The 27,613-nt window shown below is 46.2% G+C and overlaps 1 protein-coding gene across 1 annotated transcript in view; it reads right to left on the reverse strand.

Annotated features, from left to right (window-relative positions):
* EFNA2 (ephrin A2) overlaps positions 1 to 17,281 on the reverse strand; it is a 292,098-nt gene extending 274,817 nt beyond the window's left edge. The window contains exon 1 of the mRNA XM_060233450.1: positions 16,273 to 17,281. Coding sequence (XP_060089433.1) covers positions 16,273 to 16,400 — 128 coding nt within the window. The 5' untranslated portion in view covers positions 16,401 to 17,281. The remainder of the gene's footprint in view (positions 1 to 16,272) is intronic.
* Between the last annotated feature and the right edge of the window lie 10,332 nt (positions 17,282 to 27,613).

Raw genomic sequence — 27,613 nt, forward strand, 5'->3', positions numbered from 1 at the left:
AGCAGGGTCTGAAGAGAAATTTGGGTCTGATCCAGCAAAGGACAGCCACTGTAGGCTGGGAAGTCACAATTCATAGTTTTACATGGCTCCAATGTACACCTGGAAGAAGCCTGGCAAACACAAAATACATTGATTTCTTTTTCTTTTGCTGCAAAAATCATAATGGAACTCCTTGTGAGTAAAGGCTGCCTGCTTTCTCTTCAGACCCTGCTTAGGAAAAGGCAGAATGTCAGAACCCTTGAGCTATTTGATGGGGCCAGTGGCAGAAGACGGAAGAGTAATAACAAATACTAACAACGGAAAAGCCTCCAACAGAAAACCTTCTTAAAAGGTTAGACTATTGCCTGTACTTCTGTGTTGACTGAATACAGTTTCACTGGTTAGTACTGTGGTTGCCAGCCTCCAGGTGGGGCCTGGAGATCTTCCAGAATTACAGCAGATCTCCATGCTACAGAGATCAGATCCCTGGAAGAAAATGGCCATTCTAGAGACGGTTGCAATGGCATTTTATCCCAGTGAGTCCCGTCCCGTCCCTTCCCCTCCCGAAACCCTGCCCTCCCCCAAACTCCAGGAATTTCCCAAGCCAGAGCTGGCAATCCTAGCTAGGATGCACGTTTGTCAGGAGGGTTGCCCTCCAGATCTAACAGAGATCTTCAGCGCTGTTTATGAAAGCGCCTTTTGCTCCAGCCTGAAATCATGACCGTTCAATCCTCCCACTGTTCTACCTGCCCTTCTCCTCTGTTCACCAACAGAGCTTTTGTCTTGGGTGAAGCCACCCCCCTCCAGCTTCCCCCGTACACACTGCACTTCTATTCCCACCTGTAGGCACTCCCCCCACCCTTCGGTCTCTCTTGCGGTTTGGCGGCTCATTAAGCGGTAATTAGCTTTGAAACAGGAGGAGGCTCTTGAGCCCGCACAGCTGCATCAACAAGACAGGAGGGGAAGAGAGAGGGGAAGAACCCCAGGGGGGGAAATGTTTTAGCACCAAGCAAAAAAAAAAAGTTCACAATATTTCAAGAAAAGGCAGGGGGTCACAATATTCTAGTTCAGGATACCATAAGGTGGAAGGGGGGGGCCTTACCCAGTTTCCCCGGTGTTCTCATTCACTGGTTCATCCACCAGGTAAGATTTTTGCACTGCAATTCTGTTCAGGGACAACAGACCCACTCATGTGGGATGGAGGGAAGTCTTCTTTGAGCAAAGCCTGCTAAAAACCAGTCACTCCAAAGCCATAGGCTGGGAGCAGCTTGCTAGAACAGCACCTGGTGGTTTGCATGCTATTTGTTGAGGAGATCATGAAATCCTGATGGGCCTACTGCTTTTGAGAGAAGGGGAATCAGCACTGGCCAAGCGAATACGTGGGGAAAGGGCAATGTAACCAAAAGCAAGGCCATTCTTGTTTGCTATACCCATTTGGTACATTGGCAGGGCTACCCGCCTGACCCGCCAAAAACCAGAAGGCCCCGTCACTAGTTTGAGAGCCAGTTTGGTGTAGTGATTCAGAGCACACACTCTAATCTAGGAGAACCGGGTTTGATTCCCCACTCCTCCTCCACATGAAGCCAACTGGTGTGACCTTGGGTCAGTCACAGTTCTCACAAGAGCTGTTCTCTCAAGAGCAGCTCTCTCAGCCCCACCTAGCTGAGACAGTGTCTTGTGGGGAGAGGAAGGGAAGGAGATTATAAACTGCTCTGGGACATGGAGCGAAGAGTGGGATATAAATCCAGAGTCAGTTTGGTGGGAGACCCAGTTTGGTGTAGTGGTTAAGTGTGCAGACTCTTATCTGGGAGAACCGGGTTTGATTCCCCACTCCTCCACTTGCACCTGCTGGAATGGCCTTGGGTTAGCCAGAGCTCTGGCAGAGGTTGTCCTTGAAAGGGCAGCTGCTGTGAGAGCCCTCTCCAGCCCCACCCACCTCACAGGGTGTCTGTTGTGGGGGAGGAAGGTAAAGGAGATTGTGAGCCGCTCTGAGACTCTTCAGAGTGGAGGGTGGGATATAAATCCAGTATCTTCATCTACCTCACAGGGTGTCTGTTGTGGGGGAGGAAGGTAAAGGAGATTGTGAGCCGCTCTGAGACTCTTCAGAGTGGAGGGCGGGATATAAATCCAATATCTTCTCCTCAGTTGTTACCTGAGCTCCATTCCTGGGTTCCACTCAAGATTTCTGTCTGGGGTTTTCCCCACAGTCCTCAGCGCAAATAGGACTTTGGGCCCACTGTTGTCACAACACCTCTATAGAGCAGTCCCATGCTCTCATCCCCCATACTACAAACATGATGGGCTAAAGCCAAGGTAGGTTTTCCTGCAGCCACGACTGAGCAAATTCAGGGCTGAGCTGCGCTCACACTGGAGACATCACATCTCAGCGTTTGAGTTGGTCATTCATCTGCATGGATATACTGCCATTCTACCGAAGCCTTCACAGCTGTTTACAATTCAGAACTGTTTTAAAATGCAAAATAAAAGTTTTTTTAGTACCTCAATAAAACAGCAGAATTCTCTCAGCCTGTTAGCAGCAGCCATTATACTGTAGGCACGCACCCTTTCGTGGGTGTAAAAGAAGGCGCACACTCTGTAGTGAAAGGATCAGTCGCATGGTTGGGCAGCAAACCAATACCCCAAGAAGCTTCTAAAACACACCTATATGTTATAAAACCACAACACACAATTTTCACGTGTGATTGCATACAACAGTGAATAGGGGAACAGGGTCCCCTAACATCCGTGCAAAAAAATTATGATGTTCCCTTACATCTGGGGAAAAGATGTTGTGAAGTAGGGGTTTTTTGCAAACCAATTACACCCTTGCCAGCATTTCACAGCAAAAAAGAGACACATCTGTGTTCTAACACCAAGAATCTCTGCCCAAGCCCTCCCCACTTACAAAACAGCAACAGTCTTGGCTCTGTTGCAGCAGCCTTGCCCATAAAAGCTTCTAAAACAAAGACAGTTTGCAAACCAGCTTCAAGAGTGCCTTAAGGAACGTCCAACTGCACAACGGATCCGGCTGTGCACATTGCCAGGATAGCTGGAATGTAAAACCCACTCGGTCTCGTTTCCAATACTGATACAAAATTGGGAAGCGAGATCACAGCAAAAGGCCCATCCCATGCCAGAGCATGAGTGCAACAGCAACAGTGGGACTTTGTGATATACAACATAGAGATAACAGAATACGAGAACAGTTGGACTATATAACAAAGCAGCAGACAAGGTACACCTTTAAGACCAACTAAGTTTTATTCAGAATGTAAGCTTTCGTATGCTCTAAGCAGACTTCATCAGACAAAAATGGAACGGCAAGCAATCCTAAATATAGAGAAAGCGGGCAGTGAGTTCGTAGTTTCAGCCCAGTTAACAACACTAACAAACAAATACAGACCCCAATTTGTGATTCTTTTAATCTGCTAAAAACATTCCCATGATTCTACATGCCAACTCACTGCCCACTTTCTCTATATTTAGGACTGCTTGCCGTTCCATTTTTGCCTGATGAAGTCTGCTTAGAGCATACGAAAGCTTCCATTCTGAATAAAACTTAGTTGGTCTTAAAAGATGCAGCTTGTCTACTTGCTCCATTCTATTGCTTCAGACCAACCCGGCTGCCCGCTTGGATCTATCTAGCTGGACTATATGTAACTAAGTATGCCGTGGCCGCAGCTTCTGTGGACACAACAGAAGGTTGGTCTGCAACTGAAGTGGTCCTAGAGCTTTAGGCACTTTATAAATAAAATCCTACAGAAAACACCCTGAACTTCTGTTACCTTGCAAACCCTACTGGGTCACCATAACTCACTGTGACTTGATGGCTCTTTCCACCACCTCTAAAAACAGCAAGTACTGTTTTGTTTAGTCGCTCTCTTGCCTGTAATGCAGACTTTGAACCAAAGGTTCAAATGGCTTCTGCTAGTTTGAGAGAAATTTCAATAACTCACAAAATGGCTTCTCTTTTAGGAGGCAAAGACTCATCATGAGACAAGTGGAGTCCTTTGCTTCGGGGGGGAGGGGGGAGGCAAAAACATGCAGTGTGAAACTCATAAAGTAAGTCATTCGGCAAATCACAAAGGAACACATTTCCGTGCAGGCCTGCTCTGAGAAGTGGCACGCAAAACGGCCATTACCAAACTTCTTTCGCCTGAGCACGTTCTTTTAAATTCACTTCCAAATTTCATTTTGGAAGAAATTTACTCTTCATGTTGCCAAATGCAGATGAGGACTGCCCCCCCAGCAGTCCTCCATGGAGAAATGCATGCCCTCTGCCACACGGAGTCCACCTCATTTGGACCTTCAGAAGGCTCGCCCGCAAGGCCATTGCAGTCCTCACAATCTCAGCAGTGCTTCCATGCTTGCGGACATCACTGTGGCCCACGAAACCCCAAATACGTAGCTCACACCCAGTTATCTCCACCTAGCCACACTTCTTCCACCCATCAGCTTCATGGAAAGAATTCACAGCCGCTGGGGTTAAGGTCCTTTCCACATTGTTGATCTGCCCCAAGCCAGATGCTTCTGGGAAGTGGGTTCTCCCTCCCCCTCCAGTTTCCCCACAGCCTTGTTCCACTTTGGTAAACCACCTGGATTTTCATCCATGATCTTTCTGAAACCTGCGTCGCTGTGATAGGGCCTTCTCAGTGGTGGCACCAGCAATGTGGAACACCCTCCCGGACATCATAAGGGCCCTGTGGGATCTCTCCCAATTCTGCAGGGTCTGTAGAACCGAATTATTTTGGCAGGCCTTTAGCATTTAAATGGGAGAGGACTGCCACCCTATACTGCTGAGCAATATTACTCATAAGGAATTACGACCATTGTAGGATCACCATCAGAAAGAAAGTTACAATCCCGCCTATTGACGTTATTAACAGCACCATGAAATGTATTTTATGTATTTAATTGCTGCTTTAATTGTTTTAAATTGCATTCTTGAACCGTTTTAAACGGACTTAGCCGCCCCGAGTCCACTTGCGGAGAGGGTGGGCTATAAAATTAAAATATAATAATAATAATAATAATAATAATATTATTTTGGGGGAAGATCGTAGCAAAGCCAGGCTGACTGCTGTGTAGGCAGAAAGGCCTGGATTTTCCCCATCCTGCCCCCCTAGTGATAGCGGCCATTTTCCCTGCCCAGAGGCAACCATTTCCTTCCCCTGTCATTTTGAGGGGAGGGCGGATTTTCTGAACATTCTTTTTAAAAGGCAGATATGGCTTAGCGATACAATGGTATCTTGGTGTGGCAACTGCCTTTTGAAAAAAAAAAACACTAGGGGAAAGTCCCTCTTCTGTAGCACAGGGTGTGATGACCAACATGGGGATCGGGCAGGCAAAGCACAAGAAATCTCTTTGGAAGCGACGTAGCCGCTTCATTGCATTGGCAGCCACAGCAACGGGGGCGGGAGTACGAAGGAAAGTGTTGCTGTGCGGAAAAACCCTTGGTCAATCCCCCCAAATGTACTTGGCATCACCGCTGCCATAGCAAGATGGCTTTCCGCAGCCAGCAAGAACAGGAGGCACAAAGATCGGAAACAACGGTCCACTTCCCCACGACGATTTAGAGGCAACGGCCCTGCTTTTTATACCAGGCTTGCAAAGTACCACCTTTGTGCCTAGCAACTCTTTAATAATTTGAAGCACGGAGCCAGAAAGGCAACATTTCTCTTCCGGAACCAGCAGGGTTTTTAAAATAGAGGGAAATGTGCTTTGGCGTGGTTGGGGTTTTGTCAGACTTGAGGAGTTTCAGGCACAGGTTTTAGAAGTCAAAGCGATGTTATTTTGTGCTGGGAACTCTTAACGTGAACGCGTCAGTCCGTTCATTTGGAAACTAGTTTACCCAGTAATAAACAGCATTGCTTCGCAGTCATAGACGCGGTTCCCGTTCCTTGGGCCCAATGCTACCAACCTGAAAGATGCTCTCCATCACCAAGTGTCAATCTCAAAATATTACTGGTCCTTTGTATCTCCTCAGATCTCCTGCAATTGCCAAGCTGAGGCTGGTGCAGATGCAACCAGCCCTAGAAGAGGGCAATGCTTGTGTCAGGACTTCCCATACCATAGCACTCGAAGAAAACAGAAAAAAAGAGTTGCCAATTTGATTGCATTTTTTTAAAAGAAAAGTGGAACTGAGATGATATGCACTTACAACTGGATATGTATCTAGCCCTGGAGGAGCAGGGAGGCGAGGGGTCTTCAAAAAAACAAAAAACGAGAACCAGCCGCCAAGCAGAAGTGGGGGTTTTTAAAAAAAAAAAATGAAAAGAGAAAAGCAAGAGCTGAAATTCTGTCCTAACAAAAACAGCAACAACAACAAAATCAATTTCTAGTAGACTGTGCTGGTTGAAGTGAAGGGTTGAAGCTATTCTTGCGCATCTGTCCGTGCGCATGGCAAGTCTATTGTTAGGAGCTTTGCGCTCTCAGGTTGGAGGCAGCTAAAAATTAAAACCAACACCACAAATCTTTTTCGAATGCCGGAAATAAGGGGCAAACAGAAAATGCACACGTTAATGATAACTCTGTAACTGTCTGTCTATGTCCCAAGCAGATCTAGATACAGATGAATATTACACTGCCAGATGTGCAAACCGCACAAAAAGACGCAAACTCCCTTTGTGCTGCAAATACAGCCAGATCAGGTTTGGTTTTTAAAAAAAAAAAATTCGGCAAGCAGAGGTAAACAGACGTGTTATCTTTAGGGCCACAGTTGAAAACAACATACAGACGCAGAGAATGTACCAAACATGCTAAAATTCGAAGGCCGTTCAGTTACTGTGATTCCTATATACACACACAAATATGTGGTGATTCTCTATTTCCCTTCCTCTCTTTCTCACAATCTTCCCTTGCATCCTCAAAACCTACACATTTGTATCCCACTCACCTTCCAAAGAAACCCCCCTTCCATTTATTCCATGATTCCTCCCTTCTCTTCATCATTTGACTCCCTTCCCCTTGTCTTTTGCCCACACTACTGTTAGAATGTAGATTGTGAGCACTTTAGGGTAGGGACTGATCTTCTGCTTCCATTATGTGTCCAGTATTAGGTACATTAACACAAATAATGTGTGTGCGTGTGCGTGTTCAATAGGCACATGTGCATGGAACATATGTTTCTGTGGGGATATACAAGTATGCTACGCAGGAATATCCCATACAACATCATCTATTTCTGTACATAAACAGATTTATAATGCAGTCAAAAATCATGATACAAGATGTATACTGTAGTTGTATTCATCTCCCCTCCTGGCAGAAATGTACATAGGAGGTATAAACACCCACAGATAAATGATTTATGTAAAAATGACTTCAAAACCAGTAGATACTGCCAAACAGCTAGGGCAGCATGTTCCTCAAGAATATGCATTTTTTTTAAAAAAGACAGACAAGTAGATGATCGTTCACATATAGATGAGCTGAAATGTAATGTAGGAACAAGGTTACAAAACTTGGTTACAGACACATGCAAGCCAATCATTCCCAAGGGGTAGTTTTGCAAGCAAACCTCTTTCTTAAACAGACCCCAAAAGCCACCTTGGCAAAACTTGGCAAAGAATGACCCTGGAAATGGGTTTGCCTTTACTCCACAGAGCTGCGCTGCCCCATCCCTTCATTTCGAATTCTGCACAGAGACAGCATCTGGATTCCAAATGCATAACTCGTGGGGAATGCAATTGTGCTCCCTAGAGAGCGCATAAAAAACCTTGCGAGAGAAACAGGGGGCCTCGTTTGCATCCGCCACTTATTAAGCCCCATGAGCTGCCCATCTTGGGGAACCACTCAGAGGGCAGAACAGTTGTGCGCGGGTGAAGGATATAGGCCAAAAGCATCCACCGCCAAAAATAAAAATAAAATACATGTCTAGGCACAACAATTCTGAAAGAAGTGAAGGGCACTGTTCTGTAAGCCCAGCTGCAGCTTTAAAAAGTGGGGCAGCCTTTCCCATAGTAGGAAAGTTCCAATACGAATCGGGTCCCATTGCAGTTGAAAGATATCTGAGCACAGAATGTAGGAGAGAGATGCATTCCCTGAGGTGGCGGAAGGGAAAACAAACACAATGACACAGGTCTCTTTTTAAAAAGAACTGATACACTTATCTAAATGACTGAGCAGAGAAGGGACCCCTGCCCTTATGGCAAAGCCCAGCTGCAGCTTTAAAAAGTGGGGCAGCCTTTCCCATAGCAGGAAAGTTCCAATATGAATTGGGTCCCATTGTGGTGGAGAGATATCTGAGTACAGAATGTAGGAGAGAGATTCATTCCCTAAGGCGGCGCAGAGGAAAACAAACACAACAACAGGGGTATCTTTAAAAAAGAACTGATCCATTTATCTAAAGATTCTGAGCAGAGAAGGGACCCCTTTGGCAAAACCAAGTCTCCTAATGCGACTGACTTCACATGTATATGCACTTCACACGGAGAGAGAGTTTGGTGTAGTGGTTAAGTGTGCGGACTCTTATCTGGGAGAACCGGGTTTGATTCCCCACTCCTCCACTTGCACCTGCTAGCATGGCCTTGGGTCAGCCAGAGCTCTGGCAGAGGTTGTCCTTGAAAGGGCAGCTGCTGTGAGAGCCGTCTCCAGCCCCACCCACCTCCCAGGGTGTCTGTTGTGGGGGAGGAAGGTAAAGGAGATTGTGAGCCGCTATGAGACTCTTCGGAGTGGAGGGCGGGATATAAATCCAATATCTTCATCTACCTCACAGGGTGTCTGTTGTGGGGGAGGAAGGGAAAGGAGATTGTGAGCTGCTCTAAGACTCTTTGGAGTGGAGGGGGGGGATATAAATCCAATATCTTTTCCAATATCTTCTTCATGTGTATGCACCTCCAAACCTGTGATTGTGTAGCTTGTGAAAAGTGTCCCAGGCTTCTGCCATTTTATTGATGTCAGATGTTATTGCAATCCTTTTTCTTCCGCTTTAAAAGTGGGGTCACCATAACCAAGTACTTTTCGACATGGGTCACCATACCAAAAAGGTTAGTTGTCTCTTACATTTTTTTTTAAAAAAGACATACATCTAAGGTGAAGATTATGCTGAGAACACCTATTTTTATGTAGCTGGAAGACCCAACATCTCAAAAGATCCCTCTAAAAAAACAAAATAACCCCCACCCTCATCTATTGAGGATTCTGAGGACAAAGGGAGGTTAGACTCTTGAAAGGTTAGAAAGGTTATACTCTGAAAAGCATGTTGGCCTCTGGGGTTCCACTGGACAAAAAAAATTGGCTTCTCTACTGCAGACTGCTCTACTCCAGGTTGAGTTTTCCTCTGGCATCAATAGCTCAGGTTAAGATAGCTAAATTTAGCCTTCCACCCCCAGTAGCAGTTGAATATGAACATGGGATGATCCATCACCTTGAAAATTCCCAACTGCATGGACAACTCTCCCACCCAAGTCAACTGGATCCGATTGCTGGGTTGAGGATGACGGCCAAAAGCTATTGACCAAGCAATTATCTTCCATCTTGTGGTGACCTCTCTTTCTATATTCATCCTGCTAAGCTGCAAGGAAAATTTTACCACCCTTTCACACTGCACCCAGACAGTAATTTAGCAAAACGGAAGAATGGTCAAAATTCATCTCGCCGCTTGATGAGGCCACAGACTCACCAAGAGATTACCCCATTGTCAATAAACTCATACAATTCCTTCATTTCAGAAGTTGTCCTTTTAAGCTGCTATATTTGGAGAGAAGGTTTATCCAACCAAGAGGATGAAGACATCAGAGTTGTCCATATCCTACAACTTTGCTCTGACTCCTCAAAGATTGTAAGGACCAGACTTCTTAACCAACTTACAGTGGCAGAGACATCACACTCCCAATGGAGTTCAAGAGAAGGTTCTTGGAGGATGCTCTCTTACCCAACACCAGATCCGTAAAGCATGTTAAATGCATCCAGAGACATCAGCTCTTGTTTCCATACTCAGATAGGAACAAAAAAGGGAGAAATTACCCTCATTTGTGAACACCTTACAAGTCCACCCAAAACCTCAACCACATCTGGATAAAGCTGAGTTAGAAACCATAAGAAACCTGCAGCTAGCTAGAGATTTACAAAATAAATGGCCATTGCGACTACATTTAAGGATCTGGTCAGGCATTTCTAACATGATATTGCTGGGTATATTGTGATTTGTCCCAAACCAAGCACAGACTCACTAATCCTCTGGTCCAGAATTTGGTGCCTAATAATGGATATCCGAGCACAAGATAAACATTTAACACCAAGACCTGCTCTTTTTCTTCTTACTATGTGATAGAACTGCATGGAGATCCACATTTTCTCTCAACATGACCTAGAAATACACTATTCTAATTGAGCCCTCAAAAGATGCCTACAAGACAGAGAGAACATGACCAAAGTTTTCTGTGGGATCCTCTGGATTTGTCTCAGTTTCAGGAGATACATTTTTACAACAGGAAACAAAGCCCTCCGCAGTCAATTCCATCGACACCCCCCCCCAAAAAACCCAAAGTTCTACAAACATAAATAAGGAGGCAAGAAATATTTTTTGCGGCTAAATAGGCCAGGGGAGGAGCAAAGTAAAATTAAATAATGGGATGTCCTGTGCAGCAAATGGAGAGAGAAAATAGTCAGCCATTTACCTATCTCTCTCTCTCTCATCCCTTTCAGAGATATCGAACCATGGTGGCCTCCTCAGGAAAAGCATTTGGTTACAAGAAAACTGTCATTCTGGAATTACGGTAAAACTGCCCATTACGCTGTTGCAGGTAATAGGGAGGACAGAAACAAATCTCTGTCTCATACTTTAAGATGATCTATCCAATCACACCAGCAAGAACTGGAATTTGCTTGAGTTTCTCACACAATCATGCAGCCTCCTCAGAATGAGGCCATTTGTTTCCCCCACCTCGGTCTGGCTCATCATCTCTCTCGCACACTCACACATGACACACCTCCACAAAAGCAGACATTCCACTGAAACCAAATTTTACATTGCATCAGAAGTCACTATAGACACCCGAATTTACTCAAAAGAAGGCCTGAAGCCTGCCAATGGGTTATGTTGACACAGCAGTGGTCTCATGACCGGCATGAGGTATTCAATTCAATTTGGCCCCAATATGACTATTTACGAGAAATTCAAGGAATCTCTCTGCTACACTCGGACAATCAAAATGTTAAAATGGAGGGAACAGAGATGGAAGCGGGGAGGGTCATTTGTGAAACTGCACAGAACACTACAGATCAGTACATATTTTGATACCTCTTAAATTGTACGAAATGTGTAAATAATATTAGTCACAATAAAACCTGGGAGAGTCTAATAAACCCTTCCTCTCATAAGTCAACTTGTGCTGTTCCAGAGAAGCGATATTTTCCTCACAATTTTCTATTGTCTGGTAATTTGTTGTTTGGGTACACGATATCATATTTCAGTATATGCTTGAGTCAACATGGGAAGGATTCCTTCCCATGTCTAATGCCTTCCCATGTGGCATGGTCAAAATATAACATGGCGTCCATTTTGCTGTTCTGTATAGATGTCCGGCTTCATAGTGAAGCGCAGCTTGGTTTTGCTAACTTTGGAGTCCAACATCAGTCTTCCCCTCATTTAAGCGCACAAGAGAGCGAACACCCTTGGCCATGCCTAACCTATCCCTCCCGCCGATATTTCAATCAACAGCCTACACAGAGAAGTATTTAATAAACATCTCTTAACATTCTCCAAACCCATGGCTACCACATAAAACACTATGACGGGTCGAAGATATCAAGGATGCCTGCGGGTGATCAAAAATTACATTCAGAAGGGGCGAAGCTTCCTGTGTCTCAATTTACAATTGATTTTTAATTTAGACACAATTATCAAGGAGGGCATTCCTTTTGCCCAAGCAAGGGACATATGCCACGAGATTGAAACACTGGCTTCCGGAGGGGAGAAATAAAACGGAAAAAGGGGGAGGAGGAGGAAAATGATACACATATATAAGGTTTCACATTTTTTCTCTTTTGAATTTTTCCATTTTCCCCCTGCTGAGGGGGATACAAGACACTATCCAACTACAGCTATGAAATATACGCAGCACCCATTTTTATACTGAATACTAGCAGGTCACACATGTAGTGGATTTATACCAGTACTGAACTAACTTTGGCCATTTGGGCTGGCAATCTATGCTTGGTTTCATTAGAAACTAGATCTTCCCTCCCTGTTTTTCCAAATTTTTCAAATATTTAAGGTTACCAAAAGTGTGAAAGCAAAAATAAGGACCAAAGACACAAATGTGGAATATAACTTCTATTTCTCTAGGTTGCTCATCAATATCTATTTTAAGGCAAATATTTTCCAAGTTATTTGGTGGATCATACCATATGGAAGTAGCTGTTCACCCATTTTGGGTTCATACTACGAATCCTTGCACGCTCAATGTAAGATCAAAAGGACCTATTTTCTCTCAGTAAATGTGAGAATATATATATATGCTTTTAGGATAAGATTTTACTTTAGTTTAAGTCAAAACCAAACTGGTTTGTTCCTTTAAAGAGAAGCATTCATTGCACAATTTTCAAGCACTGGGGGAGAAAGCAAAAGAAATCCCCAATAGTAGAGTCAGATGGCAACGTAGGTACCTCCTGAAGGATATCCAGTGCAAAAACCAGAAATCTGAAACCCAGTAAGTTCATTTGTGTTTCTAGATATACACACACTCAAAAAGGTCACACCCCCAACATGGGATGTTGCTCCTTCCCAGAGACATAGAAAAAATTGCCAGTTCTCACCAGGTAACAGGGAAAAAATTGTGGAAATTCACTGGTTTACTTCCATTCTCCAGCCATGTTCCCATGTTTTATTAAACTTGCTCTACCATCTTGATCACACTGGTTCTGTAGAAATCTCTGTTCCCATGCTAAGTGTCCATTAAAAAAAACTGAAAGGGGGGAGCTTAAAAAATAAGCCAGTCAGGGAAAAGAGAGACAGTTTATTTCACTAAATGGATGAGATTTACAACAGCAACCAATAACCTTAGAACCTGCAGGAATTAAGACACACACATCTACAGACACCCAGAACACGGTTGCCCTGAAAGCACTCAACTTCACGGCAAGAAATATTAAGCCACATGAACCAAGCTGAAACATCGATTGCGTTTTCAAGGATGACTATAGGGTTTTCCCCCATTTTGGATCAATCTCATATTAACAACATTAATGCTCAATCTTTTATGTGGAATTAAAAAAAAAACACAGCAGTTGAAGAATATGGAAAGAAACCGCAATCCTCATTTGAACAACACCACAACAAAAGAGGGGGGGGGGGAGTTTGAAGGAAATGAATGAATAACAAAAGCCAAATCTCCAATTTGGCCATCAGAAATCAAATCTTAGTGAAAGATTTCAGCTGTGGACCCTCAGAGAAGTGAAAGGTTGACTCACCCCCTTTTTATAAGGCCACCAAAATGTCTGCATAGATTTTTTTTTTTAAAGAAAGGGGGGATGTTTTTAGGAACATGTAGGTTCTAAAAAGGAGGTTACTGCACAAAACGAATCACATAACACCCCATATGCCCTTTGGGGTACTTTCAGCTCCCAAGCCATTTCATAACAAGCAACGAACTACAACAGCAGTAATTTTGGACCCCCAGATATAGAAAGGCCTCTGTTGCCTCAAGAGTTTCCCCCTTTTTCTCCATACAGTGGCCCTCATTGAAATACAGTCATGAATTTCCCTCAAATCTAAAACATTTCATCTCGAGAATGAAGCCCCTCATTCATAATGACAGGAAACGGTCTGGAAAGAGAATCATTTCTCTATTAAAGGTTCCCCTCAGAGCTCTCTCACAGCAAGAGTGGTGAATGGAGGGAAAAATTATCTTCCATCAAGATGTGTGAGAAGAGGGGGAGGACACTTTTTTTTATACAAAACCAGCTGCAGACAAAGATTTTCCTTGCATGTGTAGCATGGGTCTTTGCACAATTGGAACGCAAAGGTTCCTTTTTTATTTTTTATTCACATACAGATTTTCCCCCCTATCAGCAGGTAGCAAAGAGAATCAAACAATACCCGGAGTAACTCCATCTTGCAAATCATCGAGAGAGGGTATAAAAGCCAATATTCAAAGAAGGAGCCCATTAGAAATTTCACACCCGCAAATAATTCGATAGAGCTCCATAAAGAAATATTTTTCACTGCCCGCTGAAACTTTTATTTACACTAATATGGATGCCGCTCTGGTTAACTCTCCTATTTCCACACCTTGGGAAGAGTCGTGGCTTGTGTCTTCCCATCCCAGAACAAAACAGAAGAGAGGGTTATTTTTCAAGAACTATACTTAAAAAAAAAAAGACTGACAACATTCTGAAGCTGAACAGTCATATTTTTAACGCCAAGAAAGGGGAAAGAAAAACACTAGCAAAAAAAAATTGGCAGAAAAATTTAATTTTTCTATCCCACTTCATCCTCTGTTGAGGACGAAGGAGAAACTGAGAAAGCCAAGAAGGCTATTTCCACTTTTCTAAAAAAAATGTGGATTTGGGGCTCTGGTCCCATACGTCATGAGGGATCGGGGTTTGCCCCTTCTTAACCAAGACCTTTCTTTAGCTATACTTCACAAAGCTGTTCTGAGCTCCTCCACAGACAGAACCCATTGCTGGAATCTCACCATCGCTCCAGAAAGAAGAACATAATTTGATATGGGGGGGGGGGGGAAATGGGTGCTCAAACCCAATTCATTGCTGTGGTTATCTTTCTCTTGCGTCCCAATCAGGAAACATCAGAGGTGTAAAGACCTGAAGTTCACAGCCAAAAGGGCCTGTCTTTTATGCCTCTCCTTAACACAACCAACACTAACATCACAGAGGTAAATGGGCTTCAAAAATTATTTCCCTTTGCTACAAATTGAGAGAAACCCCTTTGGATGTCATTATCCCATTTGCTAACCTTCCCCCACTTAAGACACAAGAACCAGACAGCTTTCACCACCACCACCACCACCACCACCACCCCAAAAAATCCCAGAGTTCACCATTTCTGGTTTCCACATGGCTGAAATGAGGGCATTTCCCAAAACTTTTCCCCACCCTTCTGAAGAGCCTGAAGAAATTGGGCCTCCCACAAGAGAAGCAGTCTCCCCTGTCCATCGGGACCGAGCAAGCCAAAATCACAAGGACAAGCAAATCAACACAACACATTTCCATCCAGGGCAGGGGGTGAGAGAGAAAGAGCAAGAGCGAGAGAGAAAGGCTGGTGTTTTTAATTTGACAAGATGCAAGCTCCTAAGTGAGGCGTAATTGATTTTACAGTCTGTCGTGCTTCTGAAAATTGTTATCTGTGTGTTCTCCTTGGCTGCACCTACTTACAACTCCTCAGAATTGGCTTCTGGATGAATGAATTTTTTGTGTGTGTGGTTCAGATGCCAAACGTAAAACAGCTGTTAAGAAAAATATCTTCTCCCCCCCCTCCCTGCTTGTTTCACAGCCACTGCATTTGGAGGGGGAGAGGCAGCAAGAAGAGGATTCCCCAATGAAACTTACCCAACTTCTCCTTGGACACGCAAATGAAATTTGAAAACACAAAGTGGAAGTGCAATTTTTAAAGGGGGTGTGTGGAAGGGATAATGATTCATTTACAATTTGACATTAAACAGAAAAGCTGGCCCAGGAAAATATCAATATGCCACACCTCTCAGCGCCTCCCATATACACACACAAACACACCAAAGTATGAGTAATCGATTTCCCAAAGATACCAGCGTAAGTTTGCAAAACCCTGGAATTTAGCAAGAAATTCATCAAAGTTGTAGAATTTTCATTGCAGGGGGCAGCGGGGGGGGGGGGGGGGCCTGCCACTCTAAGCCGTGGGTCACCAGGAGCTGGAAGGTACAATACCCACATCTCGTTTGGTAGACAGAAACAGAGCAGGAGGCAAGGGAAAGAGAGCCCTCCCAAACAGAGATAAGCATCTTTCGCCTAGCTAAAGTTCCCCCTCTCCCCAACTAGAGAAAGATAGCCTGTTAGGAAGTACAGTCCTTCTCTCTTCCTCCTGCACTCTTTAACTCCCGGGCGGTCCTTTTTTCAAACCACCAGGATGGACACAGAATTACCCAGCCTGACCCTTGGAGCTTGGAAAGTTCAAGGCTGCTGCTCAAAAGCCTCCAGCAGCCCTACCAGAAAGTAAGGAATTCCCCAGCCCTAATTTCCATCTCCCTTGGAGGGCCTGCCCTCCATCAGCCCCACTCACCAGAACACACACACTTGCACCGGCCCCTGAGGCTCCAGTGTGCGATGCAGAGGGCTCCCGGCTCTTCTCCATCTTACCTGGGGTTGGTCTTGTTCCAGTACACTGCATAGCGATCCGAGATGACTTTGCTGCCGTCGTCTGTCCACACGCAGACACCGACCAGGGTGACAAGCAGCGCTGCTATCTCCAAAAGCGGCATCGTCATGCTGGATACAGACGCCTGGCGCCTGTCCTGGCTCCCTGGCTGGCTTCCTCTCTCTCTGCCCCTCGACTTTTCAGCAAAACTCTTCTGCTTTCAAGAAGGCAACCAGTTCATTTTTGGTGGGGCGGGGGGGGGGGAGACACACTTTAACAGTTGGCAGTTTCCTCTGTCCCTTTTCTTCTCTCTCTCTCTCTCTCTCACACACACACAAAACACCCTCAATTCATTCCACCGTGGAGAGTCCCCATCGCTTGCAGACGGGCAGAAGTTCTTCAGACCTTTCTGCAAATCATGGAATGGGATGCAAACCCCCGTGTTGCAAATCAGACGGCTTCAGGATGCGATTTTGCAAGCGGGCATCCTAGAAGAAAGCTCTTCTTTTGGCCTTCTTTGTCTAAAGAAATCTAGCAAGAGATGGATACTGGTTGAGTTCTTTTTCTCCTTCTTCTTCTGCCAACTTTCTTCTCTCTCGGTTGGAGATGCTGGGGTCTCCCCTTCCCCTCTCAAAACTCTTCCTAGACTCCAAGCAGGGGATCCATTTCCAAGGGGGCTGACCCCTTCAGTCCAAATGGTACTTGGGATCAAAGATATTTCGGGAAGGACGAAAAACAGAGGCTGTCGATGAACCTTCCGGCATCTCGAAGCAAACCCCCCCGCCCCAGTCTCGCAAAAAAGGAAGAGGAGAATCAGCAAGCAAAGTGCAGGAAGTTTTTACTTTGATGGAATCCTGTCATTCTTTCCAGATGAGGGGGTGGGGGGTGGGGAAACCCACACTTTGAAAAGAAGACTCGCTTTTCCGAAAAGAACCCTCTTTCCCCCCTCGAATGCAACCAGTCGCCTGGAAACAGGGTTTTCAGCAGAGGGCCGGTTTCCACCCCCAGCCCGAAATCTCTTTTTCCTCTCCCCAAACGCATACAGACGCAACTTGATCCAAGTTTTTAAAAGGTGTCTTGCAGTCCTCTACTGGCGGGGCTCTGCTTGTCCCCCCCCCAAGCCTTCCTACAGGTTTGAGAGCTCCTGGCATCTGCTGCTCCTAAAAACCAAGGGAGGGGAAACAACGTTACAGGGCAAGTTTAAAGGGGGGGGGGAGGGGAGAGAGTAAAAACTGGAACCCAAGACAATTCCCCCACAACAGGTTTTCCTTTAAAGTGCACAGGGAAACAAAAGTCCACCTGCCCATCTTTCGAGCCCCCATCCCCGCCTTTTTTTTTTTTTTTTACAAAGCGCCCTTAAAAAAAAAACACCCCAAAGTCCACTTTCCCATTTTCCTATTCCCCCTATTCCCCCCCCCCTTTTTTTTCCTTTTTACAAACCTCCTCGGGACTGGAAAGAGGGGCCCGCAGCAGGAACAATATTACACGAGAAAAGGCAAAAAGAGAGAGGAGGATTTGGAAAGACGCTTCTCGCCCCCTCCCCGTGCAAGATCCTTCTTCCCCACCCCTTCCCCCTCCCCATTTGATGGATTTGGAAAAAAAAAATGCATGCAGTTGCAATCTGACGCTGAATCCAACCGGCTCCCACCTTCTTTTTTTCTTTTTCCTTTCCAAAATTGCAAACGGGGAAAGAGGAGGGGGAAGGCGAGGGAAAGGTTCTTTTATTATCCCCCCCCCCCCCGTGGACTCCTCAAAGCCCTGGCGCCTGGTCTCCTTGGAAGCTCATCTCTCCCCCCCTTCTTCCTTCAATGGGCTCGCCGAGGCTGCCGCGACTCGCGAAACTGACACATTGTTGCCACTTGGCCGGTCACCCTAAAGTAACCGCGGCTCTTCCCTCGCTCCCCCCGCCCCTCCCCGGCCCCGCCGTGCACAGGGGGGCGGGGCCCCCGGGCTCAAGGTTGGTTGGCCGGCGAGCCCGCCTGGCCCCACCTTTCTCCGCCATGTGCGTGTCTCTGCCAGTCGGAGTCAGGCCGGCGCTGGGGGTTGGAGGGGTCGCGAAGGAGGAGAGGCTGTGGGGGTGGGTTGCAACGCTGCCTCCCCCCCCCCCAAAAAAACTTTGCAACCTCCCCCCGCCCAGCAAAAAAAAGTCAGAAGCCACAGTGATGTGTGCATTTCTCCCCCCCCCCCCAATTCTGTCATTGGATTTTACATTTGTACCATTTTGCATTCCAAACCACTGCCCACCAGCAATGTTCCCTCTAAGCTGCAGAGTCTTTTGAGCAAAAGTTCTGTTTCATGAGTTACTGGCATGATGTCTGATGTTGAAGTCTGCTTCGAGCATACCAAAGCTGACATTCTGAATAAAACTTATTTGGTCTTAAAGGTACGACTTGTCTACTGCTTTGTTCTATGGCATAAAAATTGTGAGCTCCTGGCATCAATGAGTGTGCTCTGGGGTCATCCTTCCTGAGCTAAGACAAAAATGTGTGAGCTGGAGGCTAAAAATCTGTGAGCTAGCCCACACTGACTCAGCTTAAAGGAACACTGCCAACCAGCTATATGTAGCTCTGCTCATTGTACCCGATTCCTCGTCTGAAGAAGTGTGCATGCACACACGAAAGCTTACATTCTGAATAAAACTTTGTTGGTCTCGGCTTTTTTTGTAGGAAAAAACCCCAGCAGGAACTCAAAAATTCAACAAAGCTATCACCCTTTCCCTCCACCCCTCTTTCAAGCGTGCAGAAATTCCATTATCCTGCTTTTATACAGTGGGAACTGCAAGCTATGTAGGGGGACAAGTTGTGTTTTAAAAAGTCAGGCACACGCTGCGACCGCAACTGGTTTTGTTTCTTCTTGAACACCTCAAGGGAAAGAGCCTTCTGAAGCATGCAAAACACGCTCTTCTCCCTGTAACCCTTACAACGACCATGCAAGGTAGGCCATTCAGAATATCAACAGCCCCCCCCCATCTGCGAGCATCAAAAAGTTAGCTGGGCAGACTAGGATAGGAGGGGTTTGGGTTCAAATCCTCCACAGGCTGTGAAGCTCATTGGGTAATCTTGGGTGGTCGCTCTCAAGCAGCCTCACCTGCGTTGGGAATAAGGAGAACTCCCTGGAGGACGTGCAGGATTCTAAAAATTCTAGATAGAGAGAAAAGAGCAACACTGATTTCCCACTAGCTTTATGCCGCTCTCACTCTCCTCTTCTCCGCAGGGCTTCTGTCAAATTTCACCCTATCTGCCCTGGGGCTGCAACTTGCTCCACCTCTTTTGCGCAGCAAACAGGATCCTCTAAAAACCAGTTTCTGTTTGCTGCGCGAAAAAGGCGAAGCTAGCTGCAGCCCCGGGGCAGATAGTGTGAAATCTGATGGAAGCCCCACTGAGAAAAAGAGCATGAGAGCGTTCATAAGGCCAGTGAGAAATCAGTCCAAGAGTGGCATCACCTTAAAGACAAAATTTGTGGGATGAGCTTTTGTGAGTCACTGCTCAGTTCTTCAGATGCAGGTAGAATGTGAGTCCACCTGTCATGTTTGGAGAATAGGTGATTTCAGATGTCAAATGGAAATACCAGGCGAATGAAAATGCAAAAAAGCTCACAGCCACAACAGCTGAAAATGTATAAATATATCAACAATATACAATGAAGAGCAATGAATGAAAATATATCAGTGTTTGCAATGGGTCATGGTTCAAATCCCATACATTTAACACAAAAAAAATTCCTTGCAGACTCGGAAAAGTTCAACCAGTGAAACACACACAGTTCAAAGACAAACTTGTCTATTTCAGGGAATTCCTGCTTCTTTTCATATGCTAAAGTTGAAAAGATGGAATTAATTCAGTAATCCCCGCACACAAAGTTGCTGCGATGGAGTAGCTAGCAAAACCATGCCGTTTCCCAGAGGCTTCTTTAGGATATATTTCTCGGGATACATTTCTCAGAATTACAGTCACTTAGAGTCATGCAAACTGCTGGCATTCGCTGAGACGCTACCTAGGGGTAGTAGGCATGGAAAAATCCACACTGGTAATGAGAAAGGAAATAATGCATCCTCCTGGACTGAATTGAGACCTAGGTTTCCTGCTACAGACAGGCTTAACACGGCTATCCATCTAGACATAGGGAACAGTCTGCCAAAGCTCTTGTGACAAAACCAGTGCAGAGGCAAGATTCAGAATCCAAGACTTCTTTAGTTCAAAGCATAGCAACTATATTCTATTAAACTATCCAGAGAAAGAAGAAAAGCCCATCTCTTTCCCTCCAACTATCTGGCAACTGCAGGGAGAGATGGAGGATCAAGATATATTTTATACAGCAGTTTTTCCTAAAAACACCCTTTGTTGTTGTTTTGTTGTTTAGTTGCACAGCCGAGTCTGACTCTTTGTGACCCCATGGACCAAGTCACACCAGGCCCTCCTGTCTTCCACCATCCTCCGAAGTCTGCTCAAATTCATGTTAGTTACATCAGTAACGCTGTCCAGCCATCTCCTCTTTTGCCATCCACTTCTTCTTTGGCCTTCTGTCTTTCCCAGCATCAGGATCTTCTCCAGCGAGTGCTCCCTTCTCATTGGGTGCTCCCTTCTCATTTGAGCTTCAGCTTCAGCATCTGATCTTCCAGGGAACAGTCTGGGTTGATTTCCCTTAGGACTGGCTGACTGGATCTTCTTGCAGTCCAAGGGACTCTCAAGAGTCTTCTCCAGCACCACAACTCAAAGGCATCTATTCTTCTGCGCTCGGCCTTCCTTATGGTCCAACTCTCACCCTACATTTTTTTAATTCACAAAGCCATCTTGCAACATAGGCTGGTAATATATTCATATATGAGGAATTTACTTAAAAGTTAAGTGTGTGCAAGATTACAGCCTGATTGGTGTATGGCTGAGATTTGAATAGGGGTGGGGGGATTACAGCTCAATGCCTGTGGAGGCCCCTAAACAGTCAAAATTTTTGGGGCCCCCTTGCAAATTATTTCAGAGTTTGAGTGCCCACCTCACCACCCACTGCTCCCGCTGCAGGCACCTTCTTTAAAAGCCCCTTTGACAAAATTGCAGGGGAGAGGCAGAGAGAGGCAAACTTGGCGACAACACCAGCAGCCACCACACCAGGCAAGTGGGACAAAGAGCTGCTCAGGCTATGGAAATCCAACAGAGACTGGCTCTGGAATGACCATATCTTATTTGTTTTATTCATTTAATTTTGTTAAACTTGAAATTATCAAAGATTTCAGGTTTTCACGGCTGGTAACATCATTAGGGTTTGTAGAATCTTTCGGGATCAAGTGCCGTGTTCTAGTGGAGAAAGTTTTCCTTCCAGACGTTTCGTTCTCAGCTGCGGAGAACATCCTCAGTGGCGTTGCAGCCGGAGCAGGCGCTCAGACCTTCTTGGCTGCTGTGCATTGAGTTGAAATTACTTGTATTTTACTCATTTTATGTACATTAGCTCCCTTGCGTACTCTATTTTCCAGGATTTTATATTACTTACATTGTTGTTTGTACTGCTAAATCTGTTTTATGCCAATAAAGGCTTGCTGTTGTTGTTGTTGTTGTTAATCCGGCTCTGCAGCTCAGCCTCTGAACCCCATCAGAATTAGGAAGAAGAACAAGGAGGAAAGGGAAGAGGAAGAAGAGCATGGTTTCATTCCCTGGCCTCTCCAGGGTTTCAACGCCTGATAAAATTCTCTGACCTTTCTGCATGGCTATGAAACAGAGGCTCACCCAAAGAAAGAAGGATCCAGCATGAGTCTCAGAGAGGCCTTCCTTCAAACTCTGCCTCCACCGTGGCTAAGATGCTGGGGGAGGGAGAGTTGTCCAATGGATCAAAGACTATTTACTTTATTTATAGTCTGCATTTTCCACTGAGACAGCAGGTTACAGGATATAAAACAATGCAGTCAGACACCATAAGTTCTTTTCTCCCTTTCTCACTATGCAAGAACTCTTGGACACTCAATGAAATTAAGTGGGATTACAACACATAAAAAGTAGTTCTTCAACCAAAGAGCCGTTGACATGTGGAATCCACTGCCGCACGAAGTGGTGGTGGCTGCAAGCACAGACAGCTTCAAGAGGGGATTGGATCAGCACATGGAGCAGAGGTCCATTAGCCACAAGGTATAGAAGGAACACTCTGTCCGCGGCAGAGATGCTCTGTATTTTTGGTGCTTGGGAAGCCACAGTGGGAGGGCTTCTGGAGTTGTGGCCCTGTAGTGGGACCTCCTGATGGCCTCTGGGTTTTGACCACTGTGTGGCACAGAGTGTTGGACTGGATGGGCCACTGGCCTGATCCAACATGGCTTCTCTTATGTTCTTATGTGACACAGAGTGTTGGACTGGATGGGCCACTGGCCTGATCCAACAGGGCTTCTCTTATGTTCTTATGTGGCACAGAGTGTTGGACTGGATGGGCCACTGGCCTGATCCAACATGGCTTCTCTTATGTTCTTATGTGACACAGAGTGTTGGACTGGATGGGCCATTGGCCTGATCCAACAGGGCTTCTCTTATGTTCTTATGTGACACAGAGTGTTGGACTGGATGGGCTGCTGGCCTGATCCAACATGCCTTCTCTTATGTTCTTATGTAACCAACAAACAGTACAATGGGACTATGACTAGAGAACAAGGCAAAGGTATACTATAAACCAGGGGTGTCAAACATGCAGCCTGGGTGCCAATTCACGCCCCTGTAGGGCTCCTAATAGACCCCCAAGCAACTGGCTCTTTTCTGCTTCCTTCTCCCTCTCTTGCTTCCTTCTGCATCTCAGCTTGCTTTGCAAGGCTTGCTCAATCGCACAACAGCAACAAAGCAAAACCTCGATTTTCTCCATTGGTTGAGGCTCCTCTGCCTCCTGATCCCCTGGGGAGGGAGGGAAAGAGCCAGAGCTCCTTTGCCCAGTTTCCTGGATCCCATGGGAGAGATACAAAGAAAGCATCTTTAAGACCAACGAGTGCTAACGTTTTAAGCATGTTTTAAGGTGTTTTTTTTTTTAAAAAAAAAATCTTTAATCATGTTTGTCTGTGTCCTTTAAAAAGTTTATATCTCTGCTAAAAAGGTAAAAGTAGTCCCTTGTGCAATCACCAGTTGTTTCCAACTCTGGGATGACGTCGCATCACGACATTTTCATGGCAGGAGGGGAAGGGGGAAAGAAAACAGCTTTAAATGCATTCTCCAAGCTAGCCAATGGGGCAGTGGATGCTTCGAGAGCCACACAATATGTATGAAAGACCACATGTGGCTCCCAAGCCGCAATGTGGCCACCCCTGAACTAAGGAATGTCAGAAAGGTGGAAGTTTTCCTGCCTGATCTCCTTGGGCAGGCTGTTCCATGAACTGAGACCCACCACTGAAAATGCAGACCTCCACCCACCCCGCTGGTCCACTGAGCATGCCCATAGCTGTAGCTTCTCCCCTCTGTTTCATAAGGGAAGAAAGCAGTCCATAGGTCACCTGCACGGGCGGGAGAATTCATAGTCTGGGAAACCAGCAAGGTACCTTGCCTGGCTGCTGAGAAAGCAGGTGGACAGAACAAATGGGCAAGTAGCATTCTGGGAATTATAAGGGCCAGCCACTAACCTAGGGATTCCCATTTGGCCCCAATCCCCACAGCACAGCTGTTTTTTCCTCCCGTAAGCCACGGATCAGCATGAGGCTCTTAAATAAGAACATGAGAGAAGCCATGTTGGATCAGGTCAATGGCCCATCTAGTCCAACAATCTGTGTCACACAGTGGCCAAAAAACCCAGGTGCCATCAGGAGGTCCACCAGTGGGGCCAGGACACTAGAAGCCCTCCCACTGTGCCCCCCCAAGCACCAAGAATACAGAGCATCACTGCCCCAGACAGTTCCAACAATACACTGATGGACCACTCATAGCCACTGATGGACCTCTGCTCCATATGCTTATCCAATCCCCTCTTGAAGCCGGCTATGCTTGAGGCTGCTGCTACCTCCTGTGGCAGTGAATCCCATGTGTTAATCACCTTTTGGGTGAAGAAGGACTTCCTTTTATCGGTTCTAACCCAACTGCTCAGCAATTTCATTGAATGCCCAAGAGTTCTTGTATTGTGAGAAAGGGAGAAAAGGACTTCTTTTTTCTACCTTCTCTATCCTGTGCATAATCTTGTAAACCTCCATCATGTCACCCCACAGTCGACGTTTCTCCAAATCCTCTCCAACAGGAGCTGCCACAGAGACTGTTGAAGAGGTCTCCACCCTCCAGCACTTCAGCTGCTCACAAGAGCATCATGCACACAAAGCCACATGGAGCGACGCGGGTTTTTGGAACGAACTCCCAAATATAAGAACTTAGCACAAAAGGTCTTTGTAAAGGGACAAGGAGGGCTATCCAGATTAGGAGATTCCTGAAGATTTGGGGGTGCAGCCTATGGAGGGTAGAATGTGGGGAGTAGAGAAAGCTCAGCATAGTACAGTGCTGCAAAGCCCACCCTCCAAAGCAGTCTGGGGGTCCGTTGTCAGGGGTGGGATTCTAGCAGGAGCTCCTTTGCATATTAGGCCCCACCCCCCTGATGTAGCCAATCCTCCAAGAGCTTACAAGGCTCTTTTTAGGAAGCTCTTGGAGTACTGGCTGCATCATGGGGTGTGGCCTAATATGCAAAGGAGCTCCTGCTAGAATTCTACCCCTGGTCCCTTGTAAACCCCTGAGATCTCCAGGCCCCACCTGGAGGTTGGAAACCCTAAGCCCCCACACTGCCTGTAGACTTTAAAGGTGTGGTTTTTCTTGCAGATTTATTAAAAACACCTCTGCCTAGAAGTTGTCATAAAAACAAATAATCAAACGTTATAATAAAACAGCAAATCAGAATTCTTCTTTTTAAAAAAATACCTGGAGTAATTTGTCAACTTTAAGCCAAATCCCCCTGCAAGACAACTCCTGGGCGCCGTCTGCAGAGTGACATTGCGGAGCGGGCTGTGTGCAGGGCCCACTCCGTGTGCTGCTGAGAAAAACTGACAACCTGTCCTTGGCCGTTGCGCCCAGCCAAAAGGAACACATCTCTTTCACTGGCGCTGGCAAAGCAGACCTCAGCTGCGGGGTGGACCTCGATAATAGGGAGCAGAGCAGAGAGAGAACGCAGAGAAGTCTCTCTTCCCAATCTTTCTTCATGCAATCTACAGTGATTTTTTTTTTAAGAACTACAAAAGCTTTTTTTTTTTTTAGCCCACTAGTCTGGAGCCATTGAAAGGTCTTTCTAGGATGAACCAGAAATAACAGTTGTCCAGCCGGGGTAGGGTAGTGAAAGCATTTGTCCTACTGTGGTCTAGTGGTTCAAGCATTAAACTAGGAACTCCGATCCCTTTCATGTCCATTTCAGCCTTACCTACATGCGGGGCTTTTTGGGTAGAAAAAGCTCAGCAGGAACTCATTTGCAAATTAGGCCACACCCCCTGTGGTCACCATTGTTTCACACAGGGAGTTTTTTTGTAGAAAAAGCCCAGCAGGAACTCACTTATCTATTAGGCCACACCCTTTGATGCACAGCCAGTTGGAACTGCGTTCCTGTGCATTTCTGCTAAAAAAAATTTTTTAAAGCCCTGCCTACATGTATACAAAGTCCTCCCTGAATCCTGTTGACTAAATCTGCTCTTCCAGACTCAGAACCAAATTGCAAGCCCATCTTGTGAGCCCAAGACAGATCAGGACCAGGGAGCACAAAATCTCCCACATTGAGTCCCAGATCTGAAATGGATCCACGGAATGGGTGTTTGTCCCTCCGGGGGGAATAACGTGTAGCCAGACCCGTAGCCGCGGGCGGCCAGGGGGGCCATGCCCCTCCACCCAACCCCCCTTTCAGCTATATGGCCCCTCCTTTTGCAGCCCCATTCTCCCCGCCCCACTCTCCCTGCCGTAACTATTGCTCTCCCCGCCGCTCTCGCAGCCCCCGCTCTCTCCGCTGCCATCGCTCTGGCGGCCCCCAATCTCCTCACAACTCTGGTGGCCCCCGCCCTCCTCTGCAGCGCCTCCCCCCTCCCTCCCATCCACCCACTTGGTAAAGTGCCGGCTCCTGGGGCTCTTTCAAGCAACCTCCCCTTGAGGTGCAGAGACCGGCGGTTCCTCTGCCAGCTTTCCAGTGCTCTCAACACATTCAGTGCTGGGGTGCCTGCGGCAGGAAGAACTGGTCCTTCCCTGTTGACATTTTTTGGTGCCATGGAGGTCAGCAGGGCCGATAGAGCGGTGGAGAGATCGGGGGCGCCAAAGCAGGTGTGGCAGAAAGAGTGGGGCCCACCAGAGCGGGAGGGGAGGGCTCGACCTGAAATTTTATTCCCTGGGCTCCCCTCCACCTAAAATCTTCTGGCTACGGCCTTGTGTGTAGCCCACCAGTACATGGAAGCTTGCTTGGTGACTCTGGGCCAGTCACTCACTCTTAGTCTAACCCAGCTGACAAAATGGCTGGGAAATAAACCGAGAAAGGGAAACTCATGTATGCCACTCTGGACTCCATGGAGGAAGAGGGGGAAGAAATGTAGACAGACACTTACCCCTGGCCCTAGTTTCACCATTGGATGCTCACATAATTTTGCCTGTGGTTTAAAGATTACAGGCCAGCTGCCACAGGACGGGGAACGAACCGTTGGCCCAAGGAGCCCTTTGCCTCTAAGTGCTTTGCCTGGTGGGGCTGAATAAACTGGACAAAGCCTTCAGCTCTTCCTCAAGACAAAAAATGTTTAAAATAAATAAATAAATGCAAAACACAAATTTGTCACCAACCAGGATCGAAATGGGGAGGAAGTGAGAGAATATAAAAATGACAGAGGGAAGAAAAGATGTCACAAATAAATGAAGATTGCAAATATATAAGACACGGGAGATGCTCTTGTGTGGATGGAGCAGGAAGAGGGAGAGGGAGAGATCACGCAGAGACAAAAATATTACTGAAATATTTTCTCCATGGGCGTGTGTCTGATCGGGTGCAAGAGAAAATGTATGGCAATAATTATGCAATAATAATATGCATTTATACAGCTCTTTTCATCCCTCGATTGTGGGTTATTCAATAATTAATTGCCAGCTGCATTGGCATGCACCCCCTTCCACCACCGAGCTCCAAGGCGGAGACTGAAGACTCATCCGCCAAGGGCACAGCGTTGGAAGCAAATATTTGGCTGTCTCCGGCTTCCGACGCTCTCTCAGTGGTGACCCCTTTCACCCTGCACGTCCCCGCCTGCATTGTGGTTCGGGGTTCCGGCTAGATTCCGGCCCCTTACCTGCTCACCCCCCTACATAACCCCAAATGCACTACAAAATGGGCCTGGAGGGGTGCAAATGACATCTTCCTCTGCTCCCAAAGCTGGCACGCCTCTCTTATCCCACTAGAAACTTGCCCTCACAT

The sequence above is a fragment of the Heteronotia binoei genome, chromosome 2 (assembly GCF_032191835.1).
Source record: "Heteronotia binoei isolate CCM8104 ecotype False Entrance Well chromosome 2, APGP_CSIRO_Hbin_v1, whole genome shotgun sequence".
NCBI lineage: Eukaryota > Metazoa > Chordata > Lepidosauria > Squamata > Gekkonidae > Heteronotia > Heteronotia binoei.